The 13,908-nt window shown below is 40.0% G+C and overlaps 1 protein-coding gene across 1 annotated transcript in view; it reads left to right on the forward strand.

Annotated features, from left to right (window-relative positions):
• Positions 1-8,747: 8,747 nt before the first annotated feature.
• The window catches only part of LOC139739861 (retinol dehydrogenase 8-like), a 6,133-nt gene continuing 972 nt past the window's right edge, over positions 8,748-13,908 (forward strand). Inside the window, exons 1-3 of the mRNA XM_071650462.1 lie at positions 8,748-8,887; positions 13,405-13,498; positions 13,706-13,908. The exon at positions 13,706-13,908 is cut by the window's right edge and continues 972 nt beyond it. Of these exons, the coding sequence (XP_071506563.1) occupies positions 8,830-8,887; positions 13,405-13,498; positions 13,706-13,908 (355 nt within the window). The 5' untranslated portion in view covers positions 8,748-8,829. The remainder of the gene's footprint in view (positions 8,888-13,404; positions 13,499-13,705) is intronic.

Here is a 13,908-nt window from a genome sequence, read left to right on the forward strand (position 1 = left end):
ACCTCTAGGTTTCTTCAGCAAAAAAAAAAAAAAAGGGGGGGGGGGAGAGGTCTTACCGCGCTCAAACGTTTCATTTAGAGTTCACTTTGTTTTGATTATGCAACCTTATTCTCTGTTCCCAAAGAAAGTGAAATGTCTATGCTCTTTTGGAAAAATGAAATAAAATTTGAACCGAATTGAAATGAATTCGGTTTTTTTCCCTAGTGCCACTTCCCGGACACCGTATGTATTCCCTGGAGTGTGTGAGTGCGCGAGTGCCCTATAACGTATCTGTATATACGTGGGCTTATGAACTTGAAGGCAAATATTTATGAAATACATGAGAAGGTTACAATACGTCCGAATGTTCGTAAATCAGAAAATGAAAAAGAAAAAAGTTCTTCATTCCGAAGTTTCGTTAGTCCGACAACGAAATAATGTTCATTGGTACGGATATTATCCTCATCATTTCATTCTCATTTCATTTCGATAAACGAACCTCATTCAATTTTCGGATGCCTGAAAATATAACGTAGAATAATGTACTTTTATTTTCTCCGCCTATGGTGATTTAGGCGGTTTATTGCCGCTTGGTCCATTCCCACTTGGTCTAATCACCAGTTGGGCTAACACCATTCGGGCTAAACCCATTTGGTCCACTTCTCACTTGGTCTACTTGCCACATGGTCTAATAACCAGTTGGTCTAATGACCACTAGGGCTAATCGTCACTTTGTCTAATTCCCATTTAGTCTAATTGCCATTTGGTCTAATGCATTTTTTGGCCACTAGGTCTAATTGCACTTGGTCTAATATCAGTTCGTCTAATGTTCAGTTGGTCTAACACCAGTTGGTCTATTGCCAGTTGGTCTTTTCCCACTTGGTCTAATAACCACTTGGGCTAATTCTCACTTGGTCTAATTTACACTTAGTCTATTTTCATTTAGTCTAATAGCCACTTGGTCTAATTGCCAGTTCGTCTAATCATCATTCGGTCTAATTCCCACTCTAGCTAATGACCAGTTGGGCTACCACAGACTCTAGACTACTGATTCTAGGTGTCGATTAATAAGGTAATTAATTTGGCTCAAAAACAGATTTATATTTCAAGTTCAATATTGCGTAAATAGGTGAAATGCTTAATTATCTTTTTTTCTGGAAAGGATCCGGGTGAAAGCCCACAATTCAAATGCGTGTCTTAATTAGGCTTGAATTATTTACTTTTATTCATTCATTTTTCCCCCAATATTTAGTAGTAGTTCCTATAGCAACGGCGTAAATCTGTATTGAGGAGTGGGGGATGATCGGCGATAGTCACCATCACCACAATTACAAGCCCATAACCGGACCGAATGCCCCACTCTTTTGCTTGAAATGTAAAGTGGGAGGAAAGTGGCGGCAAAAATATGAAATATGTTTTTTTTTTGTTTTTTTTTTTTTGCTTGTCAGATGACTTTCTGTGGAAAATCAGACCTTAAAAGTATGAAGACCTTTTTTCTTTTTGAAATATCTGTGCGAGGGAGCGGAGCGACCGAGTGGGGGGAGAATTGTGGGAGGGAGGTGCCTCCTCCCCCACCCCCCCCCCCCCCCCCCCCCCCCCCCACACGAGGAAGATTTTGCATTTCCAGACCTGAAATTCAGCGATCTGGTGCACACTTTTGGTGAAATATTGGATTTTCTTTAAAAAAAAGATAAGTAAGAAAATGAAATATTAGTTATTATATTATCAGTCAGTAATATTAAATCGTGGGTATTTTAGCTTTTGCTCTGCCTGTGCGAGATTACTGTGAAGGCCTACTAATCAGTGGGGCCCATCACTGGTGTAGCAAGAATTTGATCTTAGGGGGAGCAGTTAGATGCGAGGGAGCGAAGCAAGTGAGGGGTTGGAGGTGTGGGAGGGGGGATTCCACGGTGAGAACTTTTTGCATTTTGATGTTGTAAATGGTGCAATTTGATGCATATTTTGCGTGTTTTATCGACTTGAAACAGTCCTACATGATTAAGGTCGCTCAACATGTCCACCATGCCTGTCCACGCACATCTGTGCTCTACCACTCATGGCTCCTACTAGAAAAACTCTTTGCTGTGTTGTTAGCTGCATGGTCAGGCATGCAAGTGAAAGCTTGTACTTAAAACCGTATTCATTCTCATAGAGAAATTTGGTGAAAGAATTGCTAATGAGCCGTCCCTTTGTAAACAAACGTTGCAGCATCCTTTCAAATCCTGATGACCATTTATACTGTGCAACTTGATTTTGAAATTCAAATTTTAAAGTCTCCTTGCTCGCCAATGAATACACTTTAAGTGTCATATTAAAAGAGGAAGATATAAACTTTATGATGATATATATGATATGACATGAATTGTTCTATTTTACTGGGAAAATAACTGACAATTCCGGTTTCCTTTTTATTGGGACGCACTGTATATTTACGCCTGTGGTTCCGTCGAAAACAATTTATAAAGCGCAATTATGTACCATTTTGGATGCTCTGAAATACAAGTCTTGTAGACAGATTTTTGAAAAAGTCCCTGGTGTAGGAAGGGGATACCCCTCTCCCGCACCCTCCTCACGCTCAACTCTGCAATGATCAGTTGTGTATTAGGTTGCTGTCAGATGACTGTAAGATAAAAACACACGAATGTGTGTGTATCATAGAGTTGTATGATATATAACGGTTGTTAACACTTCCTTTTTTTAAATCCATGGTTATGTTTCTTATTTAGACCAAGTGGCATTAGACTACTAGTAAGTGAGAATTAGACGAAAGGGAAATTAGACCAAGTGACGATTAGCCCAAGTGGTAATTAGACTAAGTGGTAATTAGACCAAAATGACAATTAGACGAAATGGAAGTTGGACTAAGTGATATGTAGACCAAGTGGCAATAGCCGAAATGGGTGTAGCCCAATTGAATATTAGACCAAGTGGCATGTAGACGAAGTGAATATTAGACCATGTGGAAATTAGACGGAGTGGAAATTAGACGTAGTGGCAATTAGCCGAAGTGGAAATTAGACCAAGTGGTGTTAGACTAACTGAGAATTAGACTAAGTGGTATTAGCCGAACTGGTCATCAGACGAACTGGATATTAGACCAAGTGGAAATTAGACAAAATGGTAAATAGACGAAGTGGTTGTAGCCCAATTGGGTTTAGCCCGAATGGTGTTAGCCCACCTGGTGATTAGACCAAGTGGTAATAGCCCAACCGATAATTTACCATTTAGGCGATGCTTACTATTTCTTCCAGGCAGTATTAATGTCGCTAGTTCTCAGATAAATCAAACAACGAAAAGCTCGTCATTTAAGGTTCGGGGATAACATTGGTATGGATGGTCTTTGTTTCTTTCTTTTTAATCATTGCTTCTGTAAAGTTATTCTCTTTGATTATATTCACCATAACGCAAGTACACAAGTAATTATGTGTTAAATTTATGCAACGTATATCCAGTTATGAGTGTTGTAATTAGCTGATTTGGACTTTCAATCAAAAACATAACACAATTTTTTACATAAAATATTGTTTTATTCATTCTGTTAAGACATTGAAAGTGATTATGTAGATTTCACGTATTACACGGAGTCCAAAAAATAAATAAATACGGGGGGGGGGGGGGGAAGTGTATATTAAGACTTTGATGTGTGTGTGTGTGTGAGTGTGTGTGTGTGTGTGTGTCTGTGTGTGTCTGTGTGTGTATGTTTAAGCGCTTTTGAATTCTTGAAGGTACACTACTAATGATGTGTACTATAGATCCTTTGACGATTTTTCCCCCCTCATTTTCTGCGTGTCATTGGGGAGGGGGTGGTTTTATATCACGAATTGAAATAAATGTTTTTCTGGGAAATTCGATGAAAAATCTTCGGTCTATCGGACCTTTGGTTTACAAGTTCCTTTTTAATGTTCGGTCTACAGGAACTTTCCAAGTGTATGTATAAACAGCAATAGATAGCTTCCGAGGGCTAATATAACTGGGCGTGTAATGTTGTGAGTACCGCTCAACGCTACAACATTTTCTATTCTTGTGATACAAATAAAAGTGATATTCAGAACATTTCTCCGATTATACAGCTTCACTATTGGATCGAATGACAACACTACGTGGCCTGTATGGTACCGGCAAGTATTATCGCAATAAAGTTGACAGATATAGTGAATGTACGTATGTGTGTGCATGTGTGTGTTTGTATGCGTGTTTACATGCGTAATCAATAACCATGGATCTGACAATCCAACGCTCACTGTATAGGTTATCGTAATTGGTCAAGAATTTCTTAGGTTTATTTGCTATGAATTTTGAATTCTAAATAAAATCAAAGGGTGTGTACAGTTCTGGTTGAGGTGAGGATTTAGCTTTTAACGTTTTGCGAGCTATTCAGAAACCACTCTATGAGATGTCAAAGAGCATGCAATTCTAAGGGGTTTCAAAAGTTTATTTGATGAAAATCGGCTTTGAAATGGCCGAGATTTCCAAAAACAACGTGAAACAAAGAGATCCTAATAAAAGGCGTGGCCTGTCGCCTTTTATTATTATCACTTTTTTTTTTGATTTCTCAGCCATTTGAAAACCAATTTTCATCAAATAAATGTTGAATCCTTCTTAAAATCACATGCTCTTTCATATTTCATAAGAGGTTTCTCATTATCTCACTTGGAATGTTCAAAACAAGAAATCCCTACCTCAACCAGTACTGTACAGTCCCTTTAAAACAACGCTATACAACTTGTCACGTATTTAATGCACTTGTATTCATCACACAATTTCCACATTTGTTTTCAAATCCAATTTAACATAGATTACAGTTCTTTTTATGAGAACAACTGAATCTACGTGATATTGGAGTTGACATGAAAACAATATGTGCAAACTGTGTAATGGATAGAAAGGAATGTATATGCCTATTTTAAGGTAAGATGAGCTTGCGGTTAGAGCGCAGTCGACTAGACACGTTTAGACCAGGACCCCGTTTACAGTGCGAGGCTCGGCCGCGGCCGAGCCCACCTTCCTTTCAGTGTTAACGCGCAAAAGGCCAAATGCGAGGCCAAAATTGGCCTCGCATTTGGCCTCGCTCTGGAGGTGGTTTCGGCCGCGGCCGAGCCCGGCCTTGTCTCAGTGTAAACGCAAACTGGGCCAAATGCTCGGCCAATTTTAGTCTGGCTTCCAAACCCTCTGCCTGTATCTTTCGCCATTCAGGATATTAACCCCCTCAACGTCGAAAACTGGTATAGTTTAAGGTGGTTTTGTCCTGCAAAGGATTTTTTCCTTCGACAAAGGCCTTTGCCCGAACGGCGACTTTGTCGCCACGGCATTCAGTTGGCAAAGGGTCTGAAAACCAGACAATACCAAATTGCGTTTGCTTACAAGCAGAGCGCCACTACGACAAAATATTAAAAGGTTTGAAGCAAAAGCGCGGCCGAGCCCGGCAGTGTAAACGGACAAAATTGCGGGGCCCGGCCTGGCAATTGAGGCTGGGCTCGGCCGCGGCTCGGCCCAGCCCCGCACTGTAAACGGGGTCCAGGTAACAAAATAAAACCAAGGAGGTTTGAGAAATGGAGTAACAATAGACCCCGTTTACAGTGCGAGGCTCGGCCGCGGCCATGCCCAGCCCCGCTTCAGTGTAAACGCGCAAAAGGCCAAATGCGGGGCCAAAAATTGGCCTCGCATTTGGCCTCGCTCTGGAGGTGGTCGAGCTCCGGCTGAACGTTATGTAGGCGCGGTCCCAATGCACCGAGACCGCGCCTACGTAACGTTCAGCCGGAGCTCGACCAATCAGAGACAAGTTTCATTGGGACACTCTTTTGATTGATGCCTAGCAATTTCGGGATTGAGCGAGAGTTCAATATTTTGTACTGGACCTTTGTGAGGGTGCGTTTCGGAGGGGTTTGGTATGTCTCCCTCTTACGTCAGGTTTGTGGAGGGATCCTAACCGGAAGCTGTATGTTTTATGTCGGGATTGAGGACACCCCTACACAAAGGGCCAGACTGGACTAGTACAGCACGCGCGTCTTCACTGTGTGTCAAGTCTATATGGAGGTGTGTCGGGCGTATCCCTTCCCCCACGAGGAAGCTGTTGCAGTTTTGAAATTACAGATCGACGCTCTTGTGCGCACTTTGTTTGAATATTGGAGCATTTTTGATAAGAAAAAAAGTGAGAGAAAAAAAATCAAGGAAAATGCGAATGGCTAAACCGAGTATCTTTCTGATTTTGTTCTAGATCTATGTGTGCATCTTTAAATCCATAGAGTTGCGTGGCGCATTACACGTGTGGGTCTAGCTACCTTAAAATACTCGTACTAAACACAGGGTAGTGAGGCTATAAGGGGTGGCAGATATCATGATAATGCAGTATGTATTTTTACGCTAGGATAACAATAAATGTGATATTAGCAAACAAAAAATAAACAATTTACAATCTAAATTCTGTGTGATTTTCTCATTTACTGGCTACATTATTTGAAAATATATGATATGGAAATCTAAAGAAAGTGGGATTTCTATATTCCTATAGGATTGGGGAACCACCATCCAGATTCTAACCAAACTGAACTGACAGATCATTTTCAGAGACTGCAATATCCATACGATGCGTGATAAACACATTCTAATTAGAGTCAGAGAGTATCAGTCATTGTCGCCTACTTACAACAGTTGGTTGTGCTTTCTCTCAGAAATCAAAGTTTTCCGTGGTGCTTCTGCACCCCCTCAAAAAAGTCAGGGGTGCTGTACAGCACCCTTAACATCCCCGCTCCGAGGGGACTACACTATGAAAGCTACCGGTAAACAATGTGGTAAACATAGTAGCAACATTGACTTTGCGCCACTGGAGACCGAAGGCCGTGTTTACTTCCATATCGTACCGTCCATGTTTGCGCGTGTTTATTGTGTTTTTGTGGCACTGCAATATAGAAGCTGCAAAAAAAAAAAAAAAAAAATTGTACTTGATGCTACTGGTGCTATGTACCTGAATTATTCTTCTATTGTGCGTGAACACTACATCAGTATACACTTTAGGTAAGTGTACCTGCCAGCCTCAAGGTAAATGCAGTTAAGAGCTTCTACACCGGGGTTATGGGTTAGTGTATAATGTATATCGTATAGAATTCGATCTAAAAGATTGAAATAAAAGCTCACGTTTACACCCGGAGAATGTAGGCACCTAGCTATCACGTCTAGTCTGAAACTGTGTGCATGTTTTACCAATAAGAAGCTACTAGGGCCACCTATTCGCATGCCTTAGTAGGGCCTACAACGAAATGTCCAACTGAAAATCGAAATATTTTCCATGTAATATTATAGTTGACAGATTGTTTGTTTTGCTGTTTGTTTGTCGTTTTCTAACAACTCTTTTATGAAAGAAATACTCTGATTGATAGACCAGCAGGTTTCGTCAAGGCAGCTAAGATGTCCCAACAAATAGTACTTCTGACGGGTGGATCGTCTGGGATGGGACTGGCCGTGGCGGAGAGGCTTGCCAAGGATTCTGGGAAGAGATTCCTCGTCATCGCGACTGTCATTTCCATGAGCGAGAAAGGTGATCTGGTGAACGCTCTCGGTGACGCGCTCGACTCGACGGCGTTCATTGAAGAACTAGATATCACCAACGATGACAGCATCGCTTCCGTTGTTGAAAGCGTGATCGCTAAACATGGTCGCATCGATATTCTGAGAGAGTTGGTTAAGCATGTATACAGTGCGATAGATATAAATACATGAATATGTGGCTGTGCATCACATTGTATACCATAAAAAAGTCGCACGCCGGACTTAAAGTAGATGAAACCGGTGAACCTACATAATCTGTAGTTTTGTATTTTTTCCGAAAGAGCAATTATTCTTCTCTTCTGTAAACGTTATTATTACATTGTCATGCTCTGCCATCCGGACATCGAACACTCTATACGAGGATAGCCTTTCCAAAGTGAGTGTATATTATATATGATTATATATATATATATATATATATATATATATATATATATATATAAAGGATCGTTATGCCCTCCCTACAATACTCCTTTTTCGTCGAAGTTTAATTGGGATGGAATTACACGCAATGTATGCCGCCTGGGAAACATGGGGAGGACTTGTTGCTTTCTATGCACCTGTTAATAGTGGAAGCGGGCAACCATCATACCTTCAAAGTTGGTAGAACAAGAATGAATAGTTCCATGATTAACATTCAAAGTCAGGTAAGGAAGAAATTCATATTATCCATCACGAACGGTTTTGGTATCCTCCTCGACAGGGGAAAAAAATAAAACAAATAGCCTGGGGAAAAAAAAAATGTTTACCCTATAATCCTATGTTGGTTCCCAGTGACAAAGTCCATGCAGTAGATATTTATTCAAATAGAAACTTAACGACAGGAATGAGATCATGGCTATAATTCAAACACTGAACACTTGGTGTTCATTGGTGATGGTGTGTGTGTACGTCGATGAGTGACAATGTGTCACTCAGTTGCATTAAGAACAAGAAGGTTGAAGATGTTAATTCAATAATCATCATACACATTATTTTTATTATGATTGACTTTTTCTTTTGACAAAGCAAATACATGGCGCCATATAAATGTAAATCATCATATTGAACATAAATCTTTCTAATAATCGTGAAGACTTTAGAGCTTGTTAATCATTGAAATTTTTTATTTGTTTATTGATTTTTTCCCCTCGGTGATAGTTTTTGCTTTGCTTTGGTGTTGTTGTCTTCTGTATCTCTCAGTGAATATTGCTGGTGTTCAAGTATTCGGCGTGGTTGATCAGATTTCACGGAAGCAAGTAGACCTCGCTTTTAACGTCAATACAATTGGAACCATTCGACTGGGGCACCCAGTCGGTGCTGCCACACATGAAGCGTCGGATGGCCGGAAAAATCATTTCGGTTACGAGCCTGTACGGCGTGCATGGTTGGTATACCTCTTTAGATATAAAATGCCTCACTTATTCACCCTGTAAGTTATCGTATCAATTTTTACATTGAAACATCTATAGTAGGGCAGATATGTAACAAAAATTGGTCGAGATGCTCACATCCGGCGGAAAGTATGAAATTTGCCATAAAGGGGTATTTTTGGGCGCTGATTTCAGAAATTACCGGATCCAAGGAATCTGACCACGGGGTCGGCAGCCATTTTGAATTCCAATATGGCCGCCATCACAAAACAAATTTAAAGATCCCTATCTTCAGTTCTGAATGACCTGTGGTACCAAAACTTGGTACACAAGAGCGTTTTGACATATTGAATTTGATGACAGATTAATTTGAAATGTCTGACAAACATCGAATAGCCGCCATTTTGAATTCCAATATGGCCGCCTCGATGAAATGTTCAAAATCATTATCTCGAGTTCTAAGTGGTGAGTGGCGCTGAAATTAGGTGCAAACAAGTATATCAACATACTGAGTTTAAGAATTGACTAATGTGATGTGTCTGACAAACGCAATGCCCGCTATTTTGAATTCCAAATATGGTTGTGAAGACAAATATCACGACTAACATTCACGGGCATGCCAAAAAGTGCAGCAAAAATGAAGCATAATGCGCCTGTCACTGACGTCACAATGTAAATACAGCACCGCGCACTCAATCAGTTACAAACGCGCGCTTAATCAGGTAGCCTAATTTACAAAGCCAAGATAGAGATTTTCAGCATTCCAACATGGTAACTATGTAAGAAAATTCAAATTAGCTGCCGTGCAGCTTGTCAGACATGTCAAATAAGTCTGTTATTGAAGTTACCATATCACCATGCTTTTACGTATCAAATTCCAATGGCTTATGTCATTCAGAACTGAAGATAGGGATCTCTGACGGCGGCCATATTGGAATTCAAAATGGCGGCAGACCCCGAGGCCAGATCTCTTGGATCCGGCAATTTTTGAAATCAGCACCCCAAAATACCCCTATGTGCAAAATTTCATACTTTCCGCCGGATGTGAACATTTTTTTCACATATCTGCCCCACTATTAATGCATTGTACAAAAATGCGCGCGTCCACACAACTATGCAATGTAGGCTAAACATTATACACGAGTGACGCGCATAAACACTCATATGCACGTATATATATATATATATATATATATATATAAGTTTCTTCATAGATGATAAAAGCATGTGATAATGCCTGTATTCCTATGTTACTATGTGCATAGGCATACAAATAATACAGTACAGTGTTACAAAACAAGTTTGACATAAGGTTATATACAGTGATACGTTTAAAGTATACGAGTTTGCCCTCTTCCCCTCTCTCCGTGGCGAATCGAAATAATCTATCATTATAATCATTATTATTTGTGAGCTAACGCTTATCTTCGGTATGGCGACTGGTATACCTCGGCCATAGTGCATATGGTTCTTCCAATAGGTCTATAGAACAAACTCTGACGATGTGTGATGCCAGTTTCACACGCTGTAACTGGAAAATATTAAAATGCCTGGTTTGTCACTAATGTGATGAATGTTCACTTTCCTCGAACTAGGATTAAAGGACAAGTACACCTTTATATACATGTGGTTTGAGTAAATGCAGCAAAATTAGTAGAACACATCAGTGAAGATTTGGGGAAAATCGGACAATCTGTTCAAAAGTTATGAAATTTTAAAGTATCTGCACAGTCACTCCAGCTGGATGAGAAGACTACTACAGTGCATGATGTCACATGCGTATACGATATAAGGAAACTATAAAGAGAATTTCACAAAATGTTATCTTTTTTTGGGGGGGGGGAGTGAAAGATTCCTCGACTTGTCACTGGCGTATATGTTAAGGGTAATATTATTCCCCTGTCTTCTGAAAAAGGAGAGTCAAATTCTCTTATACTATGCTAAGAAAGTGAAAATATGTTAAGTTTTCTACATATTTTTTTTTTCATGTCGTTCTACACATGTGACATCACAAACTGGAATAGTCTACTCATCCAGCAGTGACAGAGTAGAAAATTCAAAAAATCATAACTCTTGAACGGATTGTCCAATTTTCCTCAAACTCTCACTGATAGGTTTCACTTATGTTGCTGCATTCACTTAGTCAACATGTCTATGAAGATGGACTTTTCCGGATGGCTATATTGCCTAAGAGTGCAGGTATTTGGGATATTGAGGATTTTCACTTGAATTTTGACCCTTTTATAAGTTTATGCATAGAGTAATTTTCAAGGTATCAAGAAAATGTGTCATTCTATTATTCTATTATCTGTATCTTCACTTGGCCTTTAACCCTTGAACTTTGACCCTATAACCCCTAAATTCCCAAGAGAATCACTGTCAGGTATAGAACATGCATCAATGATTACAAAGTTTCATGAAAATACCTTGAGTTTCTTTCGAGATATGGAGGAAGAAGTAAAATTTAGCATTCTTACTTGACCATTGACCTTTTGGCAAGAAACTTCCAAGAGAATCTCTATTGGGAATACATGCATGTATTAAGTTTTAAGAAAAATCCTGCAGGCTTTGCATAAATATGAGGGAAATAGTGAAGATTGAGGAGTTGACCATGCCCTTTGACCGCCTGACCTTTGACCCGTGATCCCCAAATTTCCTAGATAATTGCTGCAATTCAGTACATACATATGTAGGCCTACTAAGCTCCATGACGATACCTTGAGCCATTTGCGAGATATGGGGAAAAAAAAGGGAAATTGTAAAATTTTTACTTGACCGTTGACCTATGACCTCATATCTGGATAATCTGTATTTGGTAGTACGTGTATACACCAAGTTTCATGAAAATATCTCCAGGCATTGCATTGATATGGGGGAAATTTTTGAGCATTTGATCTTGACCTTTTGACCTTTGACCATGAGCATGTGCACCCAAAGGTTGAGAGGCCCAACTCTTATACATGCCAAGTTTTATCATAAGACCTCAAACGGTTTTTTAGTTACGCTGTCCACAAAATTGATTACGGACGCAAGGACGGATGGATGAACAGCCCGAAACCATAATGCCTCCGGCGACCCGTCGTAGCGGAGGCATAAAAAAGATACAAACATTGTACAACTAAAGATTTATACATTATTAGATGAAAACTGTCTCAGGGCGAAAATGAAATAACGGGGTACTGACATATATTATGATATTACCATACATCTCACTATTGTTATGTGTACTTGGTAAAGACAACAATGATAGCGATTTTGTTGTCTTTGCTACATGTTTTTCTAAGACGGTGTTGTGGTCAAGTAACGTATTTTTTCACCAAGCAAGAAAGTAAGGAAACAAAATACACAGGCATAAACTACCTACTTCGATAAGCGGATTAAGGATATATTCGTCCGGGGTTTTTTTTCGATTTCAAATTGAATTGTTTACCATACAGTGTGTTGGACAGTTTATTATGTCCATTACCTATAGCGCAAAATTATAAAAAACGTCAGAAAATGTCATGAACTGCCTGTCACACTATATTCTAAACGTGATGGATTCCAGGTTTGGAGTTTTAACTTTTAACTGTTAACTGTTATTCTCAAACATCTGTACAAGGGCACGAGGCCTTACCCAGCAAATGCTATACACTTTAAGACACAGAGTAGGACCTATTTTGTTTACATAGGTGGAAATGGTGACCACCTTTCCTTCCCCATGCCAGATAACATTTTCAGAGGTAAAAATGTCAGAGGTAGAAATATCGGGTGTACGTCACGAGACCGACACCCACGAGCCATACAGCCCACAAGTCATACAGCCCACAAGTCATACAGCTCACAAGTCATACAGCCCACGAGTCATATACAGCTCACAAGTTATACAGCCCATGAGTCCGACACTAAGCAAACAAGGCCCATGAGACCGACACATTACGCGCCGTGTTGTATCTGTCGAACTCGTGGGCTGTTTTTATCTAGTGTCGAACTCATGGGCTTTATTTGCCTAGTGTCGAACTCATGGGGTGTATGACTCGTGAGCTGTATGACTCATGGACCTGTTTTTAATGTCGAACTCGTGGGCTGTATGACTCGTGGGTGTCGGTCTAGTGGGATGACCCCGAAATATCGCGCATGAAAAATGACAGAGATCATGTCAGAGGGATAAACATGTCAGAGGTTATGTCAGCGGTAAAGATACAGGAGGCAAAAAATGTTAGAGGAAAAAACGTCAGTGGAAAAAAAAGAATATCACAGACTAAAATGTCAGTGGTAGAAATATCAGACGTAGAAATGTTGGGAATGAAAATATCAGAGATAATGTCAGAGGGGAATATAGTGTCAGAGGTAAAGAGACCAGAGGTCAAAATGCCAAAGGTCAAAATGTCAGAGGTAGAAATGTCGTTGATAAAAATGTCAGAGATTATGTCAGAGATAATAATATCGGAAGTAAGAACTTCAGAGGTAAAAATGTCAAAGGTAAAAATGTCGGGGGTAAAAAATAACATTTTACAGGGTTTGACAAATCCACAATTCTTTTTAATTTCAGGGGCCATGCATGGAGAGCTCTACGCTGCTTCCAAGTTTGCTGTAGAAGGATTCTTTGAGTCTTTCGCTCTCGTTGCGAGAGCCTACAATATTTGGTGAGTGGAAACAAACATGATAGAATCTTAACATTGAATTTAGGAACTCTTCTTTTCCCATACATTACTAGTTATCAAATTCAAACTACCAACACTAGACACCCCTAAAAGCCTCAAAGAGTAATAGTTGCCATCTCAGGCGTTAATCCCGAAACTTCCATCGACTATTATCTCATATAGGGAAGAACTATTCTATTTTTACTACAGGCCGTGTGTGATCGAGCCAGCGGGTGTACAAACACCTCTCTTGGACGGAATCATCCAAAGTCTCCAAAAAGTGGGGACTGGTGAATCCGGGAGCGAGATCGACCAAGCGAAGGCGGCCAAAAACGCGGAAGTCCTCGAGGGTGTCATAGTACCGATGGAAGACGTAGTTGCGACGTTCATGAAGATCGTAGAAGATCCCAAAC

The sequence above is a fragment of the Diadema antillarum genome, unplaced genomic scaffold (genome assembly GCF_040938485.1).
Source record: "Diadema antillarum isolate AM-2024a unplaced genomic scaffold, OU_Dant_1.0 seq00000821_RagTag, whole genome shotgun sequence".
Lineage (NCBI taxonomy): Eukaryota > Metazoa > Echinodermata > Echinoidea > Diadematoida > Diadematidae > Diadema > Diadema antillarum.